The sequence below is a fragment of the Rattus rattus genome, chromosome X, assembly GCF_011064425.1.
Source record: "Rattus rattus isolate New Zealand chromosome X, Rrattus_CSIRO_v1, whole genome shotgun sequence".
Taxonomy (NCBI): domain Eukaryota; kingdom Metazoa; phylum Chordata; class Mammalia; order Rodentia; family Muridae; genus Rattus; species Rattus rattus.
In genome coordinates, this window is record NC_046172.1 from 129,431,233 (window position 1) to 129,456,608 (window position 25,376).

At 42.1% G+C, this 25,376-nt stretch overlaps 1 protein-coding gene across 1 annotated transcript; it reads right to left on the bottom strand.

Annotated features, from left to right (window-relative positions):
* Positions 1 to 1,776: 1,776 nt before the first annotated feature.
* On the bottom strand, positions 1,777 to 24,930 carry Nsdhl (NAD(P) dependent steroid dehydrogenase-like). Its single transcript, XM_032889624.1, has 8 exons — positions 24,910 to 24,930; positions 20,735 to 20,851; positions 18,520 to 18,678; positions 12,643 to 12,789; positions 10,095 to 10,223; positions 7,969 to 8,111; positions 6,550 to 6,652; positions 1,777 to 2,639 (listed from the first exon to the last, which is right to left on the bottom strand). Exons 2-8 carry the CDS (start codon positions 20,807 to 20,809, stop codon positions 2,307 to 2,309), a joined length of 1,089 nt encoding a protein of 362 aa, XP_032745515.1. The 5' UTR covers positions 20,810 to 20,851; positions 24,910 to 24,930; the 3' UTR covers positions 1,777 to 2,306.
* Positions 24,931 to 25,376: the final 446 nt, after the last annotated feature.

Consider the following 25,376-nt stretch of genomic DNA (forward strand, 5'->3'; position numbering starts at 1 on the left):
ATTAACTCACTTCATTTTTAGCTCTAAGGGGGCACTGCTTCCATGCTTAGTTCCAGGTTCCCTCTGCACTAGGTTCATTCACAGGACCATCTCCTGCCCATGGTATTCTGTGCTTTCCCTTTTTTAATAATTTATTTGTATTTTATGTACATTGGTATTTTGCCTGCAAGTATGTTTGTGTGAGAGTATCAGATCTTTTGGAACAGGAGTTACAGACAGTTATGAGTTACTATGTGGGTGTTGGGAACTGATCTGGGTCCTATGTAACACGTGCTCTTTACCACTGAGCCATATTTTTAGCCCCAATTTTCCATTTTGGAATTTTGAACAGTTTTCTTTTATATATTAGTTACCTGACCCTGCGACAATGTCCATGCCAGACAGGATCTATGTTGTACTCATTGTAGAAGCTCAGAGGAGCACCTGGTGAAAATGTGTAGACTACACAAATAAACAAAAGCCATAGTTTTGAGTCTTGAATATTCTCTTCAGGCCTAAATGTTGAAGGTTTGGACTCTATCCCATGGAAGTGGTAGATCCTTTAACAGGTGTGGCCTAGCAGGAGGAAGTTAGTTCTTTGAGATTATACCCTTAAATGAGATAGGGCACCACAGTCCCCAAAGCAACAGAGCCAACCAACTGGAGTTAAATTCTTTAAAGAACATTTCCTTTTCACAAATTGTTTATGTCAGGCATTTTGTTACAGTGACAAGAAGGCTTACAAAGGAGAAGGAAGAAGAACACATTGGACACCTGAGATTGACAAGGGTCATTTTTGGTCCAAGTGCTGTTAACATTTTCGAGGGAGTTTTAAGGCATGTGGGTCTCAGGGTTTGTTAGCTTGCCCTATTGCCTTCTTAGCCAGCAGTTCTGAGCAACTCTCAAGCTTTGTTACCATCTGAGGTGCATCTTCTTTCTGTGTACTTCTATTTCTAACTCATTGTTATGCTGTTACTCTCTGGTCTCCCATGTAGAGTACTCAGGAGGATTTTCTTGATCTTTCCGCTCCATTGAGAACATCTTTAATTGTATGAACCATCGCAGGTTGTCTTAATCTACAGAGTAAAGGTTATTCCCTGCCTCCCTCTTTAGCCTGACCAATGTCCTACTGCTTCCCAAGCTGGCTTTCCCACTTGTGTCCTCTACTGAACTGAAGTTGTATACAGCCAAGAAGCACATGCTGCTGACTATGAGACTGACATCTTTAGTCAGAAATGCACTCAGTGACCATCTCTCCATCCTTCAAGGTTCGACCTCAGTGCATCACGTGTTCTGAAGAAACCACATCACTTTACTTTGTCTTCCATAAGTGCATAAACAATCACTGTTTTTATCATACTTTAGCGGTTTCTGATTATAACTTCATTACTGCAAGCAAACATGGCATCTTAATTACTGCGTGACTTTTATCTCCTTGTTGTATTTTCTTCCAATCATCTTCTTACTTTTGAAGAGTGATGAAGAAGAGCTTAGAATTTTTCAAGAATACATTTGAATGAGTTCAGAGAACAGAAATAGGTGGATTGTTAGTGACCTGTACTCTTTAGAAGGTGGCCTGATAATGTTCTGTGAAGTGAGCTGCAAAGGTGTCTGTAGCCTGTTTTGCACCATCTCATGGAGGAGTTTCTACTCAAACATCATAGCGATGAAGGAGGCCACTCTCTTTGGCTTATTGCCAAGCAGCCCAACATCTCCTATGAATTGGAGCTGACCAGCTAACACAGCCACACACTGTGCCATTGCACTGCATTACCACTGAGCAACAAAGACCACGGATTCTGTGGATAAATGAAATACTTTATGGGAAAAACAATGGAGACAAACACTGCAACCATCTTTGAAAGAGATCTTGAGAGTATACGAGGGAGCAAGGAACCAGCAGTGGATTTAGCCTTAGGGACCAGGGATTGGGAATACACTCATCAGTACTTCTAACTATTGTACTGTGATCTTATAAAATGTATGTCTGAAGTCTTACTGTCTTTACAATTTCTGATTTTCTTCAATTTTTAAGACCTTAAACAAAGCTTTCACTTTAGTATTATCTTTCTGATAATGAACCCAGGAGACAGAAGTAGGGGGAGGAGAGGGAAAGACCAAAACAGTAGACTATGAGTCTGCCTGAGAAGTCTAATGCTATCCTGGGAGAAATGTCTCCTGTTGTTGTCACCTCCAATATCATAGAGGAGTCAGGTATGCTGTCATCCCAACCAGCAAGGGGCATGCAGCTTAGAAGAAACTCACTTAGGGATATTGGTTCTTTAGAACAGAGAGGAGAAAGTTACTGGTGAGGGCACTGGGGAGCTTCACTTGTCCTTCCGCAGGTGGTGGAAACTCTGCACAGTCCTTTCCACAGCATCATCCATGGTGACCAGTGGCCGGTACCCAATGAGCTTTTTGGCTTTCTCACAACTGTAATAGTGGAATGTTCCAGCCAGTGCCACCCGAAATGGTGTAAAAGTTGTCTGGATTTGGATGAGAGGGCTGAGCACCATTACCAGTAGAGATAGCAGGAAAGCAAGATAGTAGGCCACCCTGTAGGGGATGCGGTACTTGGGTGCCTCATAATTGAGGCCTGTCAGAATGCGGGACAGGAACGTCCAGAAAGGGATTGGCTCATCGTTGGTGATGTGAAATGCCTGGTAAAAGAACATGAAGTTAGAGAGCCCTGCACAGTTGCTGGAGTGAACGGGCCACACATGGGTCCCTAAGTTCAACTAGCTGCTGGCTCCACTTCCAACTCTTTCTGTGGGAAAGCAAGAGCATACTGTCTTGCTTGCCCTATCTCTTTTGCAGGGGCACTAAATGGTGAGGTTGTGTTATCAGGCATCACATGCCTAGCTTTGGCAATGTATCTGTCTTAGACCCTCAGAATGGGCAGTGTTTAAGGGCAAAGAGGGGAGGTGATATAAATTCTATAAAAAGGCCAGGACTTTATATGAAGTTAGTCTGCACTTAGTAAGTTACATTTGGTTTTATCTTTGTATGTAAGATCTGTATTAGATCTTTTAAACCAAAAGCTATACCCATCCCATTTCCAACTATCCCCAAAGTTATACATGGGAAAGTGGAAAATGTTCAGGGGGAGAAAAGAGTACTAAGCACTCAGAGCCAATATCGAGACTTAGGAGGCAAATGTTCAGGGGAAGAAAAGAGTACTAAGCACTCAGAGCCAATATATAGGAGCAAATGTTCAGGGGGAGAAAAGAGGAGGCAAGGCAAATGTTCAGGGGAAGAAAAGAGTACTAAGCACTCAGAGCCAATATGGAGATTTAGGAGGCAAATGTTCAGGGGAAGAAAAGAGTACTAAGCACTCAGAGCTAATATGGAGATTTAGGAGGCAACTGTTCAGGGGGAGAAAAGAGTACTAAGCACTCAGAGCTAATATCGAGATTTAGGAGGCAACTGTTCAGGGGAAGAAAAGAGTACTAAGCACTCAGAGCCAATATGGAGATTTAGGAGGCAACTGTTCAGGGGAAGAAAAGAGTACTAAGCACTCAGAGCCAATATGGAGATTTAGGAGGCAAATGTTCAGGGAAGAAAAGAGTACTAACACTCAGAGCCATATGGAGATTTAGGAGGCAACTGTTCGTAGATTTATCAAGGGAGGCAAATGTTCAGGGAAGAAAAAGTACTAAGCACTCAGAGCTAATATGGAGATTTAGGAGGCAACTGTTCAGGGGGAGAAAAGAGTACTAAGCACTCAGAGCTAATATGGAGATTTAGGAGGCAACTGTTCAGGGGGAGAAAAGAGTACTAAGCACTCAGAGCTAATATGGAGATTTAGGAGGCAACTGTTCAGGGGGAGAAAAGAGTACTAAGCACTCAGAGCTAATATGGAGATTTAGGAGGCAAATGTTCAGGGGAAGAAAAGAGTACTAAGCACTCAGAGCTAATATGGAGATTTAGGAGGCAACTGTTCAGGGGGAGAAAAGAGTACTAAGCACTCAGAGCTAATATGGAGATTTAGGAGGCAAATGTTCAGGGGAAGAAAAGAGTACTGTTCAGGGGAAGAAAAGAGTACTAAGCACTCAGAGCCAATATCGAGATTTAGGAGGCAAATGTTCAGGGGAAGAAAAGAGTACTAAGCACTCAGAGCCAATATCGAGATTTAGGAGGCAACTGTTCAGGGGAAGAAAAGAGTACTAAGCACTCAGAGCCAATATGGAGATTTAGGAGGCAACTGTTCAGGGGGAGAAAAGAGTACTAAGCACTCAGAGCCAATATGGAGATTTAGGAGGCAACTGTTCAGGGGGAGAAAAGAGTACTAAGCACTCAGAGCCTAATATGGAGATTTAGGAGGCAAATCATGGGGGAGAAAAGGAGACTTTGGAGATTTAGGAGGCAACTGTTCAGGGGAGAAAAAAGTACTAAAGCACTAGCCAATATATTTAGGAGGCAACTGTTCAGGGGGGGGAGAAAAGAGTACTAAGCACTCAGAGCCAATATGGAGATTTAGGAGGCAAATGTTCAGGGGGAGAAAAGAGTACTAAGCACTCAGAGCCAATATGGAGATTTAGGAGGCAAATGTTCAGGGGGAGAAAAGAGTACTAAGCACTCAGAGCAAATGTTCAGGGGAAGAAAAGAGTACAAAGCACGAAGAAATAATATGGAGAGTTAGGAGGGAAATGTTCAGGGGGAGAAAAGAGTACTAAGCACTCAGAGCTAATATGGAGATTTAGGAGGCAAATGTTCAGGGGAAGAAAAGAGTACTAAGCACTCAGAGCCAATATGGAGATTTAGGAGGCAACTGTTCAGGGGAAGAAAAGAGTACTAAGCACTCAGAGCTAATATGTTGGGGAGATTCAGGAGGCAAATGTTCAGGGGGAGAAAAGAGTACTAAGCACTCAGAACTAATGGAGATTTAGGAGGCAAATGTTCAGGGGAAGAAAAGAGTACTAAGCACTCAGAGCAAATGTTCAGGGGAAGAAAAGAGTACTAAGCACTCAGAGCCAATATCGAGATTTAGGAGGCAAATGTTCAGGGGAAGAAAAGAGTACTAAGCACTCAGAGCCAATATTGAGATTTAGGAGGCAACTGTTCAGGGGGAGAAAAGAGTACTAAGCACTCAGAGCCAATATGGAGATTTAGGAGGCAACTGTTCAGGGGGAGAAAAGAGTACTAAGCACTCAGAGCTAATATGGAGATTTAGGAGGCAACTGTTCAGGGGGAGAAAAGAGTACTAAGCACTCAGAGCTAATATGGAGATTTAGGAGGCAACTGTTCAGGGGGAAAAAAGAGTACTAAGCACTAGAGCCAAGCTATTTAGGAGCAAATTTAGGGGAGGCAAATGTTCGATTTGGGGAAGAAAAGAGTACTAAGCACTCAGAGCTAATATGGAGATTTAGGAGGCAAATGTTCAGGGGAAGAAAAGAGTACTAAGCACTCAGAGCTAATATGGAGATTTAGGAGGCAACTGTTCAGGGGAAGAAAAGAGTACTAAGCACTCAGAGCTAATATGGAGATTTAGGAGGCAACTGTTCAGGGGGAGAAAAGAGTACTAAGCACTCAGAGCTAATATGGAGATTTAGGAGGCAACTGTTCAGGGGGAGAAAAGAGTACTAAGCACTCAGAGCCAATATGGAGATTCAGGAGGCAAATGTTCAGGGGGAGAAAAGAGTACTAAGCACTCAGAACTAATATGGAGATTTAGGAGGCAAATGTTCAGGGGAAGAAAAGAGTACTAAGCACTCAAAGCCAATATGGAGATTTAGGAGGCAACTGTTCAGGGGAAGAAAAGAGTATTAAGCACTCAGAGCCAATATCGAGATTTAGGAGGCAAATGTTCAGGGGAAGAAAAGAGTACTAAGCACTCAGAGCTAATATCGAGATTTAGGAGGCAACTGTTCAGGGGGAGAAAAGAGTACTAAGCACTCAGAGCTAATATGGAGATTTAGGAGGCAAATGTTCAGGGGGAGAAAAGAGTACTAAGCACTCAGAGCTAATATGGAGATTTAGGAGGCAACTGTTCAGGGGGAGAAAAGAGTACTAAGCACTCAGAGCTAATATGGAGATTTAGGAGGCAACTGTTCAGGGGGAGAAAAGAGTACTAAGCACTCAGAGCCAATATCGAGATTTAGGAGGCAAATGTTCAGGGGAAGAAAAGAGTACTAAGCACTCAGAGCCAATATCGAGATTTAGGAGGCAACTGTTCAGGGGGAGAAAAGAGTACTAAGTACTCAGAGCCAATATCGTGATTTAGGAGGCAAGGTGGGAGGAACAGAGTAGATTCTTTCAACTCTGCTGACTTCCGGATGCCAAATGTCAGGTAGTTCATATGCATCACTTACTAGAGGAGTCTCAGGTCTGAGCAACATGAGACATGTGGGGCGGGGGGATGGAGATCTGGACTCTAAGGAGGAGAAAAGCATGGAGTAGATATCTGCTCTATGTACATATGGTCAGGTCTGGAGTGAGCATGGGTGCTCTGGAGAAAAAAGTCCTGAGGCTTAGGTCCATTCTGGCTGTCAGCTCCAAGGTAATGTGATACTGCTATGATACAGAACTTCCCATTGGATCCTGAAGTGCTGAGAGAATCAAGTGTCTTACCTTCCCACCTAGACCTGCATCTCGGGAGAGGTGCTCAGCTGCTAAGATGTGTCCATGAACTACATTCTCCACGAAGGTGAAGTCCACCAGGTTCTTCCCATTTCTGTGGGTACACACGAAGCATTTCAGTTGTGCTGAGTGGCTGGATGCTGGCCCCACAAAGTCCCAGCACTGAGATATTCAATAGACTAACCCACTTCTACCTGAACAGTCCCTGCCTCTGGTACAGTTAGTTAACAGGTGATTGTAACAGGTAAGGAAACGTGGCCATGCAGAATTACTGGGGCCCTTGGGGGCAGTAAAATACTGATATGAGAGTGTGGTGTCCCGCATGTCCCAGCAGGACCAACACCAGTGTGTCTTCTTAGGCTTAGATTTGGGGTATATATCTTGAACACTTGCCCAGGATACACCCAGTCAATGGATTTCCAGTTTTCTAGCATGGCCTCTGTAATCCCTCAAAGTTTTAAGTCAGGGGATCAGTGAGATTTAGTTAGTACAGGATATGACACAAGGACAAAGAGGAAAAAAGAAATGCAAAGGAAGAGGCACTGGGTGTAGTAGTGCATGCCTTTAATCCCAGCACTCAGGAGGCAAAGGCAGGAGGATCTCTAAGTTTGCGGCCGGCCTGGTGTACAGAAAGAGTTCCAGGACAGTTGAGGCCACATAGAGAAATCCTGTCGCAAACAAAACAAAACAAAGAAAAAAGAGAAGAAAATCTTACACTACTCTGGAAATTGTGGAGTGACTGTATGTTGAAATGGGGTATTTGCAGATGAAATCATTTATGGTAAGACTAGAGTAGAAGTCTTATCAGAGGCAGGCAGAGGTAGGAGTGATATAGTGGCATGCAAGGAACAGCAAAGACAAGTCCAGTGGCCTGTGGGTTCCTCACAGCAGCCAGGAGAAGCTTCTGTTTTCCATAGCTGAGAATCAATTTTTGTTGTTTTAAGAACTGGGAATTTGATATAGTACTCCCAGAAAATCAACATGGAAGACAACAGAGAAGCTCACATGTATGGTCTGAATGTTTGTGTTCCCTCAATATTCTTGTTAGAATCTAATCCCCAATGTACTGGTGTTTTGAGGTGGAAACTTTACAGGGAAATTAGAACATGCCCTCAGGAATAGGAGCCACATAAAGATACACAGCAAGTAAGAGGACTAGACAGTCCTTAGCAGACACTGCTAAGTCCTCTTAGCAGATACCAATTTTGCTGACAGCTGATCTTGAACTTCTCAGTCTCCAGAACTGTGATCTGTGAGTTACTCCTATTTGTGATGCTACTCAGACTATACTATCTTGTTAAAGAAGTCTGAATAGACTCAGACAATTATATTCTTGGAACTCTCAAATTATTTTTTGTATGTGTGATCACGCAGTCAGAAGGGGACAGAGAGCAAAGGGAGTGGACTTACCCAATCATGAACTTCATTTTGCCTTTTCTAGCTGCATCAATTAAGACTGGGACCAACTGGGGATCTCTTGGGCCAAATATGCCATGAGGACGAATGGCTGCAGTTAAAAAATTCTTCTTAGGGTCGTTGGCATCCAGTACTGCCTGAAAGAAAGCAGGAGAGAAAGGAGCCACTGTAAGACTTTTCCTGAGCTAAGACAGTACCTTACTATGTGTGGAGTACTTCCCATTAGGAGACAGACTGATGACATATTTGGTGTGTGTGCAGGCCATTGGACAGTTGTCTGCCTTGGGATAGCATACTATATATAACTCTATCCTATCTGTCCATGAAAAACCAACAATGCAGGAGAAAACTGGCTAACACCTGCTAGGATGAAATCATAAAGCTCAGGTTGGGTGTATCTTGGCTTCCTCAATTGCTGGAAAGTGTCTGAGAGCTCTACTTAATGAAGTAGTCTTGAACGTCCAAGAAGGCCGCTACCACCAAAGAGCTCCTGAATTCAGTGGCATGTGCAAAGCCTCATGGTACATACTCATGCACCATGTAACAAACAGTTTAGTCGACAACAGACACATAGAGTTGGGAAGCTGGCTCAGTCCGCAAAGCTTTTACTTTGCAAGCACAAGGACATGAGTTTGATCCCCAGAACCCATGTCAAAATGTGTGGAGGTACAAGCTTATAATGCCACGGCTATGGAGACAGACACGGGAAGATACCTGGGGCTTACTGGACCAGTTTAGTTTAGTCTAACTGGTCAATGAATGACCTTGTCTCAAAGGAGGTAGACAACATTCCAGAAGATACCTGCCTCAATACAAACATACATATATCCACATACCTCCCTTATCATGTAGACATACACATATACACACAAAGACACATATTGGTGGCCTCATATTGCCAGAGGTCCCATAGCTGTGAGAAGTTTTCAGGTATACTCTATGTTACCACAATGATAAGTCACCCAATATGTATTTTTCTGAACATGGCTCCATCCTTATGATGCATGACTATATGAAGAAACAGATTTTGCCTCGTAAGTAATTTCCCAAATGGTGTTATATTAGTAAAAACAAGGTGGCAAAATATGTATATAGGTGCTGAAGAGAATGAGCAAGCCCTCAAGTGGCCTTTGTCATAGCTATCTCTAGTGCTAAAGAGAATGGAATTTGAAGACTTTCTAGATTAATCCTAAAGATGACTGATGATGATGATGATGGTTTAAAGCGTTGATCTGGAAAATAAGATTATGTTGCTGTTGGAGTCACCTCCAGTTTTTCAGACTTCTAACTGAGTACCTAAAAGTCCATGCCAGTGACACATTCATGACTTGAGGCCAGGCTTCCATCTGGAGGTCATGAGCTTACTCAGTTGCAGCTTGGAAGCCCAGTACCTCAGTTGGACAGGGCTTCTGAGCTAATTATCAGGAAGCTCATTGTAGGCATTGGTCTTCCTTAAGCCTAGTTCCATTGAGCCGAAGGACATAGCCGGGACATAGGACTTTAGCATGCCGAAGGCCGTATCTAGTTTAGGAAGTTTCTCTTAATTAGCTGAGAACAGGCTCTGCTATGATTTCCATGTGACTGTGTCCTGTTCTGAGCTGAACGTGAAAACAGGCAGAACAGTAAGACCCATGCCAGTTCAGTGTAGAGCTTCAGTTTATCAGTAGCAGCCTGGAGAGAGAACCACAGTGTGTGTGCTACAAAGGCTAAGAGATGCAAATCCACAGCTGTCCAGTCTATAGTACAGCATCTCCAGTATCCTCGAAACCTCAGTTCTCACCACAATCAACCATGTGGAAACTATGGGATCCCTGATAAACACTCTGGATCCCTCTGTGAATCAGGATATTTTCTTGTAATTTGGAGATGATAAGAAAGAGAACCTACCATTTGAGATCATTATGGAGTATAAAAGAAGTAGTTCCCAGAAAATACCGAGAACAGTATCTGGCCACATTAAGGTATTCTGTCCTCTTGAAACTTAACTTCATACATGAATTTATATCTCATGTTGGGTGCTTGGGCCCCAAAATACTAACATTCCCATATTCATAGACATTTTCTTTATGAATGGAGACACTTGAGGTATTTGCTCATTTAACCAGCTTTAAAGTACATACTCTTTCCTGCAAGATCTTGGTCTCTGTATAGTAGTCAATGGGCTTCGTGGCATAAGGGAGGTCTTCAGTTCCATTTTTTATATCGACACCCTCAAAGACAACACTGGCAGAGCTGGTTAAAATGAGTTTCTGACAGAAAAAAATTCAAAGGAAAATACAAGTCAGGAATTATTGCTATTCAAAGTACATAGCCAGTCCTATCTACAAGGCATTTCCAAGGCACTTGCTGGATTATCTTTTCTTTTTATGTCTTTTAAGATAACCTAAACATCACCACCTTTATAGCCATAGGAACTCTAGACACAGTATGGTATTCCAATCTAAAAGAGTAGATCTTATTTTTTTCTGTCCTATGATGTCTGAGGGAGACATCAAAATGAACACCATTCATGGTAGATCACTATAGGACAGCATCTCCGTGGAGGGAAGGATGAGCCACCAACCTTTATGGAAATTTCTGCCTGCAAAATTCTACTGGTTGGTCTGACACCAATCTTGCCATGTGAACACATACATATGCATACAAACATAACTTCAGTCATGCTTTACTAGTAGAGCCAAACAACTAGCTGGCATGTATAAGGCCTATACAGATAAGCCTATAGAAAAATGTTAACAGTTCAGCAAACTAGCTAAATTCACAATAAATATAGGGAAATTAGGGATTGGGGAGATGGCTCTCCAGTGGGTAAGAGTGCTTAGTGCTCTTGAAGAGAAACTGACTTGGTTCCCCACACCCATGTGGTATGGCTCACAACCTCTTGTAACTCCAGTTTCAATAGGATTTGATGCGTTTGGCCTTTGAAATCCTCTGCATGTGAAGTATGGGAAGTAACATTTTAAAACTTTGAGATAAAATGCATTAAAGACTTGTTTTGGTTGTTGGAGAAAAAAAATGTTCCTTACATCAATTTCTTTGCTCCTGTACACCAAGCTATCTACCTCCTCAGAGGATGAATAAGAACTACATATATTAAGATGTATAAAGCTCAAAAGTTTAGTATTGGTGGGAAAAAGCTTCAGAAAGACACGTTCAGTGTGACACCACTGTTCTAAAGTTCTTCCATGTGTAGGCCAATACCTTATACTGGAGGTGCATGTAGTGAATAGCCTCATGGCTACCTAAGAAGAGGAAAAGTAGGTGACAATGACAAGTGCAGTAGGGCAAAGTGTCTTGTCAAGTGCAAAGCACAGCTGAGTATGACAGTTGGTCTGAAATCATCTAGGAGATACATCTCTGGATGTGTCTGTTTGGCACTTGCACAGAGGTTTCTATTATGGAGGGAAAGCCACCATGCAGGGGATCATAGACTAGGATCCTGCACAGGAAGAAAGGAGGAAGCTTACTGAATACTGGCATCCATCTCTCTCTACTTCCTGCTTATGCATTAATATGATTGGGTGGATGGGAATTTTAACCAATGGGAATCCAGAAGAACTCCCCTCTCACCTATTCCTGCTGGGCCAGTTGGTTACTGGTAACTGGCCAAAAGTACCCAGGAAAATTACTAGAAGTACCCTTTTACTCAGTTCAGAGTATTTGTGGCATATAGCACGGTAAGCAAGTGAGATGCTGCACCTAGAGGCTGGGCTTCCATTAGGGTCATTCTAGGAAGCAGATTTCTAACATTGTTGTAAGCTGATACAAGGCTAAAATGTGTATGCCCTTAGGCCTAAGTCATGATAGGTTTCTATCAGATATAAGCAACAGTGCTTTCCTCTTTTCTCTTTGAAAATATGAGCAAGGTTGTTAAACAAATGTTCTGCACAAAATTATCTTATGGTTCCAGAATCCCATCTTTGAGTACTGACCACAAAGAGTTAAAAGCAAGGACTGAGGTATTTACAGGCCCCATTCGTAGCAGCTCCAAGGTAAAAGACCACAAATGTCTATTGATGGATGAAGGAAGACATTATGGTCCAAGGCTAAGGGGAATATTAGCCTTGAAAAATGAAGGAAATTCTGACATGCTCCAATGTGGACAGACTTTACAGACACTGTACCATAAGTAAAAGAATTAAAACATGGTTTGAATGACTCATGTGAGCTTCCTAAAGTAATCAGGGAGATGGCCAGAGACTGGTGGCTGCTACGTGCTACAGAGGGGCAGAAGAATGGAGCCCTGCTGCTTATTATGTGACTAGGGATGGACGATGGTAATGGTTGGACAAGGAAGTGAATATAGTTAGTATCATTGAATGCATATATGAAATGGTTACAGGGTAAAACATTGAAAACCTTAAGTACATGCTGTTTTAACAGAAAAAATAAACAATGACTAAATTTCATAGTTTGTTAAGCAAAGACAAATAGGCCTTAGTCTACCTGAGCATTCAGATAGCCTATCTATATTGGAAGAGTAGAACCCCAACTGGTCCTCTGTGATATCAACTGGTCCCCAGGGCTTAATTTTTAGAATCTTCTCAACATGTAAAAGGCAACCCTGGTTGGTCCCAGGAAGACAGTAACAAGAACTACTCCTCCTCTCCTCGATCTGAAGAAGCAAGCACATGTTTCTGATACTCGTCACTGCAGCATTCCCCTTACCTGAACTCCAGCCTCTTTGCAGGTTTCAATGACAGTCTTGGTGCCAGTGGAATTCACTCTATAAAAGAGCTCCTTGTTGTTACTGTTTGACGGGGGTGACGCACAGTGGAAAACTGTGCTTACACCTTTGAGAGCTGGGTACAGGTCCTGGAAAAGCACACAAAGACAAAAGAATCATTCCGGCTTAGGGCAGGTCAACAGCCTTCTCACATTCTGTCATCTGTGGCCTGTAGGTCTTTTGATTTTTTAGAATTATATAAGCAACAGAAAACCCATACTCTTCGTTAAAGACTCAAACTAAACCAAAGTACGTGGGATAAAACAGTTTTCTTTTAATTATCTCTTTCTTATTACTGTGTCTGGAATAAATGGGAGTATGAGAAGCCAGACAATACAGTGACAGGAAGGAGATTTATAAAGCGAGCAAGTTTTACTTACTTCTAGAAGGAACCTAAGACAAACAGGTGCTGCAGATCTGGGGCAGTAAACATACTAAATGAAGCAGGAGTCAGTAAGGCTCCCCAAGCCTACTAGAGACTAAAAAGACTCAAGAACTAACACACAGAGACTCCTACTGGCAAAAGAGGCAGTTTGGTCATCAGTAAGAATAAGAATTATTAGCAAAAGTAGAAAATAGAGTGGGATAAACTGATTAACTCTTGAAGAAAACAGCCCCTCCCTTTTTGAGACAGGGTCTCACTATGTATCATCAGATGGCCTGGAACTTGCTATGTAGACCAGTTTGCACTCACACTCACTGAGCATCACTTGTCTTTATTGCCTATATTTTAAAAGACACCTTGTTGTTTGAGGTACGTTAGCTGGTCAACAAGCTCCTGAAAGTCACCCATCTCTACCTTCCTAATGTTTGGTTTGCAGGTCTGCATGACTATGCATAGCTTTTTATTATTTGTGGGTTCTGGGGATTTGAATTCAGCTATTTCCTCAGTCCCTAGCAACTCTTAGTTATCAACAGTTATTTCATATTTAAGCTTCCCTAATCATTTTGACAATATTTATTTGGGGTTTAGGATTCAAACATGGACCATGCATATGTAATCCTTCTGTTCTTTCCACTTACTTTAATCTGGGGCAGTTCCTTGAGTTTTGCTTTCTGTCTTCTCTAACACTAATATTTCATAGGAGCAGAGAGGTTATTTTATGAACTTCTCAATTTGAATTTGTGTGCTCACTCATGATTGCATTTAGGCTTAATAGTTTTGGCAAGCATTCCTCATCAGTGCTGGTATATACTTATCAGAGCACTGCTAATAATGCCAAGTTGAATCATTCAATGAAGGCGATAGCTGCCTGCCAGATTCTTACCAAATCTGTGGGGTGATATTTACAACACCCACTGATGTTTCTGTCCTGCAGCATTTCTCAGCAAATGGTGACATTCTCATTTGTGCCCTAGACATTTATTGAGTTGACATTCCTCTGCCAAGGAGACTTCTGTCCACCTGAATTTTCTTTTTAGTAACTATGGATGCGTAGATTTCTTTAATAATGTGCTAGATAAAAAAGAATCTATGCACCCATACTTACTTCACTCCCACATTCCCTTTATGGCTTTGTTTAGCTTGTGCAAGAGGCTAACAGAATTCAGGTAAGCACATTTACTGACTCACTATAAAGGAATTCCAAAGGGTGCAGGTGAAGAGATGCACAGGCTGAGGTATTGAGGAAGTGGTGTGGAGCTTCCGTGCCCATCCTGGGTGCACAAGCTTCCAGTCTCATGACACAAGCACAGCTGAAGCACAGTCATAAGCACAGTTAATAAGAAACCCCAGCAAGGCCTGCCTGGCCAGATTCTTTCTGGCTGCTCTGTGTAGCATTCCTTCCTCCTAGGTATGAGGATGGGTCCCTCTGATACTGGGTGGGGAGAAGCTCAGATGACTCATCTTTTGAAAGATGAGGAATAGTAGTTTCTTTAATCTGCCCTAGAGAAACAGCAGTGAACTAGGAAACAGGGATGAAGACAAATACTCTTCTCTCTCCTCTCCTATCTATTTAATATCTTAAAATCTCTCTCTCTCGTTTGTGTGCACACATGCGTGTGCATGTACACATGCGTACGCACACATAGGAGTTTGCAGTCATGATTTACCAGGACTGGGGGGACCTGAACCACATCAAGTCATTGCCTCATACTTATTTGGGAGTTGAAAGCAAAACAATTACTGTGAGTTTGAGGCCAGTATCCTTGACAGAGTGAGTTCCAAGATAGCCTACACTACAAAGCAAAACCCTGTCTCAAAAAAAAAGTGTGTGTGTGTAAACCTATCAAAGTCTAGATTTTGCAGCACCTAGACATAATCCATAGAAATTATTGAGCTACTTAATGATTTTGTACTCAGTCTCTGAATTTCAGTATGTATTTTAAAGTGCTTCTCACTGCAAGACTTGTCTTAATTGAAGTGCTTGGTGACCATATGTGGCCGGTGGGTTCCTTACTGGACAATGAATCTACTAGTATACAGGAAATAGCAGCTGGCACAGGGACATGCTGACTACGTGGAGATGCAATTAGCAAACTCCAGACCCTGGGATGTGCTACCTGATAATAAACAAGCTGAATACCATTAAGTCAACACACCTACTAAGGCATCTTGGGAACTAAGAGACTGACATATTTATGAAATACAGTCTTGACTGTGTTTAACTCTTTATTTGGGAAAGCAATTATACATTAAGGAACTATTTATGGTGCCTCTGAGATAAAATTGTGTAATATTTTTATTAAACATGATTTTTATATTTTAGAGACAAATCCTGAAATGTTTATAGATAGACTGATATGTTGAAGATTGGCTTAAAAATAATTAGGGGTCGGAGGGAACGAGACAAGCTGAGAAGGTGGCTAGTTGGAGTCCCCAGGACTCATGTTAAAAACAAAACTAAAAAACAAACAAAAAACCCAGCTGTGCACAAAGGTATGCCTGTAATCCCAGGGCTGGTGGAGCAGAGACGTGGATTCGTGGATCCGTGGATCCGTGGATCGTGGATATTCCTGGCCCATTAGCCTAGCTGAGTCAATGAACTCCAGTTTCAGTGATCCTGTCTCAAAAGTGACGTGAAAAGTGACTAAAGTCACCTGATATTAACCTCTGGCCTTCACAAGAACGTCTGTCTGGCCACACCTTCATGCACACAGAAGATGACATGGCCACGAGAAGTTATATAAAGGAGAGAATCTAAGGGACAGCATAAAGAAAGAGAAGGAACATATGACATGGGCTAAGATACAGGGAGAATATAATAAAACACTAAAAACTGAGGCCTGGATATTTAAAAAAAATCCTAAAGCCATAAGTGGAAAAGCCCTCTGATGTACAAACTACAAAAAAAGCCACAAGTTGGGGGCTGGGGATTTGCTCACGGGGTAGAGCGCTTACCTAGGAAGCATAGAAGGCCTGGGTTGGGTCCCAACTCCGAAAAAAAAAAAAAAAAAAAAAAAAAAAGCCCAAGTTGGGGGTGTGGGTGGGGAACAAAAAGTGGATGTGGGGCTGGAGGATGGCCCAGTGTTTAAGAGTCCTGGTTGCTCTTCCAGAGCACCTGGAATTGATTCTCAGCATCCACAGGCTTATTCACATCTGTCTGGAACTCAAGTTCTTTCTTCTGGCCTCTGTAGGAGCAGTATATATGTGTCAGGGAGACACATATGTAGGCAAAACACCCATACACATATAAAAACTCCAAAAAATACCACAGATCTGGAATTACTTTGTTCTTCCTCCCCACTTTCAGTTGGTAAGCATATGTTTCCATCTGGCTGTTTGGAAAGTACAATCAGGAGCTAAAGAGAGAGCAATAAAAGGGGGTTCTTCAGCTGTAGGTAGGTGCCTGTAGTTCCAGCACTGGGAGGCTGAGGCAAAAGGATTGTTTTAAAGTGTTGCCCTGCCTTGGTCTTTAGCTGCATCAATCCACTTTTTTTTTGCTTAGCATAGAATTCAGGGTCTACTCTCAGAGTTTTGCCTTAGTCTCTGACCTTTTATCACATTTGTCTGGCAAACTTCTGTCCTGGTTAATGCCTGTTGCTTGTACCTGAGAGGCTGGGTGTGACTAGAGAACATGCTGTATTGGGAAGGTCTTCTTTTGGAATCAGATGGAGGTGTGGGCAGGCTTATGACTACAAGGCTGGATGGCCAGGGGAGGTTGAGCATTATGGCCATGATAAACACAAGGAATAATCAGGATTTACTCACTACCCAGAGAAGCAGAAGGAAAAGACAGATGGCTTTATCAGTGCTGGGGCCATAACCCGAAGGGGAGTCTGGTCAATCACCTGGTCCATATTATACCAATCACTATTCCCTAGTGACCGCATCCAGAACTGGATGGGGGAAATAGCAACAATCAGCTGGTTCAGACAAAAACATACTGACCTTGAAACTCTTGGTGAAGAAGACCTTAGGAATGAAGCAGGGAGGTTGGGTATTTAGCTCAGTGGTAGAGCGCTTGCCTAGCAAGCGCAAGGCCCTGGGTTCAGTCCCCAGCTCCAAAAAAAAAGAAAAAAAAGAATGAAACAGGTTTCTATAAGAGGCAGGGGTCCTAATCAGGGCACCCTGTCAGTTCTGCCCAAGTTTCCTGTCTGTCCTGCAAACTTTAGGATTGCCTCCCTAATCACATAAACTTATTCTTTGAATTCAATCTTGGTCTTTCTCTTCCCACCCTGTGCACTGACCTTCTCCTTCCCTCTGTGGATTATTTCTGTGAAGAACCCTAGCTGACAAGTGACAAGAAGATGGAAGTTATACAGGACAACAAAGTGGCTATGGAGCCAAAGCTGGTAAGGATACAGAGAGTGACAGTAAAGTGTCCAGATTTGGTCCCACTGTGGTACAATTTTACCAGAAATGTTGATGGGGTCACCTTCAATAAGGATCTGAAACCACTGTGGGATGAAGCAAGTCACTTGGGAAAGGAAAGGGGTGGGCTCTGGATGGTCACCATAAACAGTCCCAAGAGCTTTGCTGAGTGACTTGGCAAGACCTACAATGATTCAGAATATAAATACCCCATACAACATGGATAGAACTTGAAAGCATTGTATTAAAGGAGATTTTCAGAGTGACTAAAAGTGGAAGAGTGGTGCTGAGAGCTGTGGGGAGAGTGGAAATTAAATAGGTACAGGATCTCCTTCGGAAGTGAAGATATTCTGGAAGTAGCTAGCAGGGAATGATTGCAGTTTGGAAGAACTAATCAAAGTTATTTCAGCGTACAGCGGAAAATTATTACAGGGTACATTTCAAAAATGGGAAGCTCAAGGCTGGAGAGGTGGCTCAGAAGTTATGAACATGCACTGCTCTTCCAGAGGATCTGAGTTAAGTCCCCGTACCTATATCAGAGGGTTTATAATCACCTCCAACTCTGGTTCTGATTGGGGAGGTTGGTGGTATTTAACACCCCTGGCTTCCACAGATAACCTGCACTCACATGCACATGTTAACAAAGACATATATACATAATTAAATAATAAAATATATTTTTAAATATGAATTTTATGGCATGTGAACTGTATCCCAATTAAAAGAAATGAATACCATATGGCATACCATGTGCATACTCTAGGGCAGCAGTTGGCATGTTGTAACCTATAATATGTTTGATAAAATGTTGGTAAAGTTTGCTTGGCACAAAGTCTTGTCTGCTCACTAGACTATGGCCCATGGCTGTTTTCATGTCCCTGTGACACAGATTACTGTTGTTAATTCTGATTATTGACAATATGGTATGTGAAATTATTTCCTAAACTTTTACATTTTTCAAAGTAGACTTTTTTCAAGCTATAGTTATCCTGGCCTCTGAGAACTTGGTTTCTCTTTGGTCTCTCCCTCACTGTGAAAGACCAGTGAGGCTGAGTGGGTCCCTTACCTGTTGGTTGCACAGGTCACCTATGAAGAACTGCACCCGAGGGTTATCAAAGCCTTGGCGGACATCAAATACATTGACAGCATAGCCTCGCGATAGCAACTGCTCTACCATGTGCTGCCCCAGGAACCCAGAGCCTCCAATCACTGTGCACTTCTTAGCCTGCAGAAAGAGGAATGGTAAGAGGACAAGAGGTGTGAGGACTAAAGTGGTGAAGGTCAGGCTTACCTGCCACAGGCCATTGCAATGACAGACACATGCACTGACATAATTAAGCTATGTAGCATATTCAGGGCTTGTCAGAGCCAGGTACCTTCTTCAGGCTTACATCTGTCTTAATCTGAATCCTGAGAGCTTGCTGACCAGCCATATTAAGCAAAACAGCAACCTTCTAGTTTATAGAATATAGTAGAAGCTTAAATAAGAATGTCCCCTGTCATCTTGGTCATGTGAATACTTTGGTCTCAGTTGGTGATGTTGTTTAGACAGGATTTGGAGCTATGGCCTTGCTGGAAATATGTCACTGGGGGCTTTGAAGTTTCAAAGTCTCCTGTTGTTCCTAGTGCTCTCTCAGCTTCATATTTATGGTTCACGATGGAGCTCTCAGCTTGTTGCTCTAGGCACTATGCCTGCCTATTGCCAAGCATCTATGCAGTGATGGTGATGGACCCTTATTCCTCTGAATCACAAGCCCAAATAAACCCTTTTCTCTATGGGGTGCCTATGCCATGGCATTTTATCACAGTAATGGGAAAATAGTAAGGCAAGAGACTGTCTTAAAGAAATAAAGTGGCGTACAAGAATGACACCCAATGTCTTCCTCTAGTCTCTTTGTATAAACATATGGGTGTGCACGCCTGTACAATCACTTGCATGAACCACACAAATACAGGCATTCACATACATATACACACAGACCAAAACAATTAATCAGTCAAATAAATAACCTTATAATTTTGCTGTTGTGTCCTCCAGTGAAATTTTATTTCCTGATTTTATAATATGTATGTATGTATGTATGTATGTATGTATGTATGTATGTATGTATGAATGAAACCAGAGTCTCTTTCTATATCCCTGTCTGTCCTGGAATTCTTTATGTAGACCAGGCTAGCCTTGACCCTACAGACACATTGTATAAGCCATTGTACACTGTCTGGGACAAGTGAGACAATGGCTTGTCAGTAGAGTTTTATAGTGATGGGAATCAAACCAGACTCTGCTCAAAGATATTGAACATGTAAAGACTTGTTAATGTCTTTAAACATATGTCTAAGACTAAGTGGCTAGAAGAGACCATGTGAAATAATAACTTTTTGTGGCCATACCAGACAAAAACAGAGTAGGTCTGATATAAATAAATGCAGGTAGTGAGACTCCAGAATGGATCAAATGGATTAAACTAGCACCTTAAGAATAGGAGAGGAAGGGGCTTGGAGTGGGGTTGTATCTCAGTGATAGAGCACATCTGTTAAGCTATATGTTTGATTCCCAGCACTACAAAAGAATTAAAGCCAATGTCTTGATGACAGCCAATATTCACTATCATCAATGCATTAGTTCACCAGTGAACATGCATGCCAGAGATGCCAGCATGGTTGCAGTTATATGAACAAGCCCAGGGAAGATCAATGTAAAATCTTCCAACTGGAACCAGAGTCAGTACCCTAAGAAGGCAGGAGAGGGGGATCCCCAGAACTGGAGTTACAGATGATTGTAAGACACCATGTGGGGACTGTACAGAGGTTCTCTGAAGAGCAGCTGGTACTCTTCACCACCAAGGCACGCTTCAGCTCTAATTCTGGCTTTTTAAACTCCTGCCTTCTGAGTTTTTTTGGTACACAGCAATAAGTAACTGGCATATCTTAAATCAAGGTATATAATACACAAAAACATAACCAACCAGCCCTGACTGAACAAATGGTTTAAGTACACTTAAACATGTACAGATAAAGCCTTAATATGCGAGGGTTTGTGCCCAGTCTTAGTGTAGCTGGTTAGGCCATTATTCAGTTGAGATCCCTGGGAGGCTTGCTCTTTTCTGAAGGGAAACAGAGGAGCAGTAGATCGGGGGGGGGGAGGTGGGAAGAGGGACATGGAGGAGTGGATGGAGGGGTAACTGTGGTTAAGATGTAATATATGAGAAAACAATAAATAAAAATGCAGAGGTAATTATAAATAGCTTGACTTCCCCTACTTTTCAAATGTTAGTACCTACTTTGGAAACGTCATTTATCAAATCTGTTCCTGTGACCTGGCCTCTCTTTGATTCACTACGAACAGCCTGTTCCATTATGGCTCAAAGTGTGGTCTTGTTTGTAATCAACTCTTCTTCCTAAAAACATAGAGAAAGACATTAATAGTATGCAAGCAAAGCATCTTTAGCCATTATGGGTAAATATTCATAAATAGCTAAGCCCTAGCCATTATATCTACCGGCCAAAGTCCCCATGCTAGGGAGTGTATGCCAAGTCTTTAACTTACAGTGTACTTGGATTAGAGGCAGGACAGGAAGCGAGGTAAATAACCTCTTTTACTAATCATATCAAAAGCCTTTGGGTAGCGGTTGGAAGATGATGGGGACCAAGAACTTTACAGTAGGAGACAGAGTAATCAAGTGCAATGATGCTACCAAATGGAAAAATGCAGTCCTGGTGGAGGCCTTATCATTCCTCCCCTTTCCCTTTACTCACAATACCAAGTTGCAAACACAAGTTAAAAAATTATATTATTTTGTATGTATAAATATTTCTGATGTGGTATTTGTAAATGGAAAACTGTACCAGAAATAAAAGGGCCTACTCATGAAAGAAGATGCAAAATGCCACAGGAGAAAGAAGTGTCAGGCACCCAGCACCGACTGGGTCTTGTGATGGCTTCAATCCAATTTCCACAGCCTGATACTTTCAAACAATGGGTGCCATCCTATGTCTCTATGAACTTGATTTGATGAGTGGATTGATTTTTGTGGGCATATCAAAGGCCCAAATGTCCTTGAAACATATTACAACCCTCAATGTTTGATGGGTCACCTATAGGAGATTCTCTGAATTCAAAATGGAAATTATCAGTTGTAATTATTCATCTTTGAGACATGTCTGTGAAAGCATTTCCAGAGAAGTTTAACTAAGATGCAAAGACTTACACGGAACATGGATGGTACTATGCCATGGGCTGGGAACCTGGACTCAATAAAAACAAGAAAGCAATGGAGAGGTGGCTCAGTGGTTAAGGGCAGTTGCTGCTCTTGCAGAATAACTGTGTTTAGTTCCTAGCACCCACATAGTGGCTTATAACTGTCCTTAACTTCAGTGCCTTGGGATCTGACACCCTCTTCTTACCTGAGTGAACACTAGACAAGCTATACATACATGGTTTACATATTACAATGTAGGCAAAACACTTATATACATAAAATAAAACTTAGAAATCTTTTTTAAATAAAAAATGAGAAAGCAAGCTAAACACCAGCATTCATCTCTCTCTGCTTCCTGACTACAGATGTAGTGTGACCTGCCACCTCACAGCCTGCTGTCATGACTGCCTTGCCATGATGGACTGTGCTTTCAAACTACACTAAACTTCCTTCCATAGGTTGCTTTTCTTCAGGTATTTTCTCAGAGCAATAAGAAAAATACACAATACATCAGTTTACTATATTTCAGAACTTGCCTTATTCTGAGTCTCTGTCCACATATCTAATGAATATGGATAGTTAACCTGCAGTTCCGTGCCTACTCCATCCCCCTGTGTTTATTGCTCATTGCCCTGAACACTTGCAGGGCCCTAACATCTACTCACCTCAAACTATGTGGCAGTGACTGGACTCATATGGCTTTACATATAGCAGGACAGAAGTTGCTGGAAAACAAGGATCAGGGCACCTTGTACCAGTTTTACAAGCAGTCTGAGGTGGCTTGCTTGCTGCTAAATTGTAGGCATGCAAGACAGGGTATAGTAAAGAGCAGGCACTCATGGGCCTGCTGGTCTCAGAGCTGCATCAAGTATTTATACACGCAGATTCCTTACTGCTCTTCCTTATGTATCTAGCAACACCTATCTAGAAGTTTCACTGAGCTTTGTTCTTAAGCTGGTGTGCTATAAATCATGACTGCCTAGTATTCACTTTGGCCATTTTTTTCAGATCCTCAGGGGAGCATAAGCAAATGAGAAGGCAGATACAGCAATGGAGGCAAGGGGATTCTCCTGTGTAGCTTGCAACCCTGCCAACGCCATTATTAACCTTTCTAGCAGCGGTCAGTGTTGTGTATTTGGGGCTGTGAGGGTATCCACCTGCCTGCTTGTGGAACCCCATCATAGCTCCAGGGAGGGAATGCTTCCTACAGGTTTGGAGCCCTGCTGTTTTAAGTCTTGTGTGTGGTCAGGCCTGACAGACCTAGGAGATGAATGCAAGCTTACTAATCAAGTCCATCCCCTGAGGATACTCTGCTTACCTACAGGCCAAAGCACATATTCTTTCACTCTTCAAAGCTAGAAACCCAGAGCCTGTGCCTGGGTTCAAATCTCAGTTCTACCTATGACTGGGAAGCTCTCTTGACAGTCATTCAAAGGAACTGAACCTGTTTTCTTCATTTATAAAGCAAACAGCCTTAAAGATTACTGTGAGAATTAAAGACAGAGCTATTCAAGCATAGTGCCAACTACCTATTAAACACCCTGTTAAAAGCAGTTTTTATTTATCAAACCTCCCAATGGTCCTCCTCTGAACTCCCAAACTACTTTATACCTCTCCAGCTTACCTGAGGTCATGCTGTGTACACTCAATACAGTCTGCTCGACATGCCCAATACCCTGGCTGTGATCCCTTCCTACCTAATTTGAGGCAGAGCACACAATTCATCCCAAAGTGTTCCACTTAGTAGTTCTTTTTTAAAAATTGTTTATTAACTTATTTATTTTTACATCTGACCATAGTTTCCCCTCCCTTCTCTCTGCCAAGTCCCTCCCCTCTTTCCCCATCCCTTCTTCCTCCATTTCTCTTCAGAAAGAGCAGGCCTCCGATGAATATCAACCAGGAATGGCATATCAAGTTGCAGTGAGACCAGGCACATCTCTTATTGAGGGTGGACAAGGCAGCCCAGTTAGGGGAAAGGGTCCCAGCAACAGGCAGCAGAGTCAGAGACAGCTCCTGTTCCCACAGGTAGGAGTCCCACGGGAACACTAAGCTACACAACTGTAACATATTTCACCTGGTTCTTCAGTAAAATACAGAAAATATAATCATCCCACTATTCAATGTTTCATATATGATGTAGGAAGAAATATGGGCCCAAATTGGGCTAGCTTGAGGGAGGTTATGTAAGGATTACAAAACACAACACAACAAAAGAAACCCATTTGTCCTCCAATGATGGGGGAGAATAAGTAATCTTTACACTGAAAATCAGTGAGAATTGGAGGAAGGGAAAACCTCTCACAAGTTTGGAGTCCTATTGTTTTAAACCATGCTGTCTATGGTCAGGTTACAAAGACCTAGTGGATGAATGCAAAATGAAATTTTGTGCAGTCTAGAAACAGAGTATAGTTACCAACTCCCACCTCCACTATTACTCAAAGCAAGAAGCATATATCCTTTCCCACTTGCCAGAGGAGGAGGTGTGAAGTAAAAGTAACATGCCCACCCTAGTATGGTTGCAATGTTCAAATGATGATCACACAGGTCTTAGCACACCAACCTCTTGTCAAAACTAAACCTATACTATCTCAAATTATATGACTATGTGATGTGTGTAGGTCCTGGGAGGTCAGAATTACTCTAACAGTGAGTCAAATGCCACTGACATTCCCTTGGTCCTGCCCGCTGCCTGAAATGCAGTGATATTCTATAGTCAGGTTCAAATGCATGTCAGGAATGGCTCTGAATGAACAGAGAAGATATACTTAACAAACAGCAAGCAAGCACATGAAACTGACTCAATATTACCAATCACTAGAGAAATGGCAATCAAAATCTCACTAAGACCATCTCACACCCATTAGGAGGGTTACTATCAGAAGTCAGAAAACAGAAAATAAGCAAGTTAATAAGGTCACAGAGAGACTGTAATATATGTGAGGCTGATGGTAATGAGAAAATAGTTTATTCACTGTGGAAGTTTGGTAGCTCCTTACAGAATTAAACACAATTACCATGTGATCTAGCAGCTTCATTTGAGAATATAAACCTCCTAAATTTTATGTAGGGACCTATAGTTGACTTTCCTGTATCTGTCTTCACAGAAGCATTGTTCACTGTAGGCAAAAAGTAAAAGCATCCTAAATTTCCACTGATGCATGAACTGATAAAATGTGGTCCATTTAAATCATACAGCAAGATATTATGCAGACATAAAGAAGAACGAAATTCTGATACATGCAACAACCTGAACGTACTCTGAGAATATCATGCTATGAGAAATGAGCCAGGCACAAAAGAATAAGCACTGTCTGATTCCATTTCCACGAGGTACTTAAACTCAGAAACTGAGAGTACATGGTTTCTGGTAGTAGTTGGCAGTGGTGGGATGGGGAAGGGCTGCTAATGCAGTTTCAGTTTTGCAGCATGAGAATATCAGAGCAGAGTTGGTGTCAGTTGCCCTACAGTAGGAAGAGAGTGCAAAAAAGTCAAACGGTTGCATTTTCTGGTACATACATTTGATCACACACTTACAGACAAAAAATTGCCTTGAACTACTGAAAAGTGGACCTCAAAGAGCAAAGTCCTAGGGACTAGTGGGCTGTGATGACTGCCATTTCAGAAGCCTCAAGTCTGTTACATTTAGAATGGTGGGACTTTGAATCCATTAAGCTAAGATGTACCACCACATCCTTCACTGGAAAATATAAGAAGGTAGGGACTG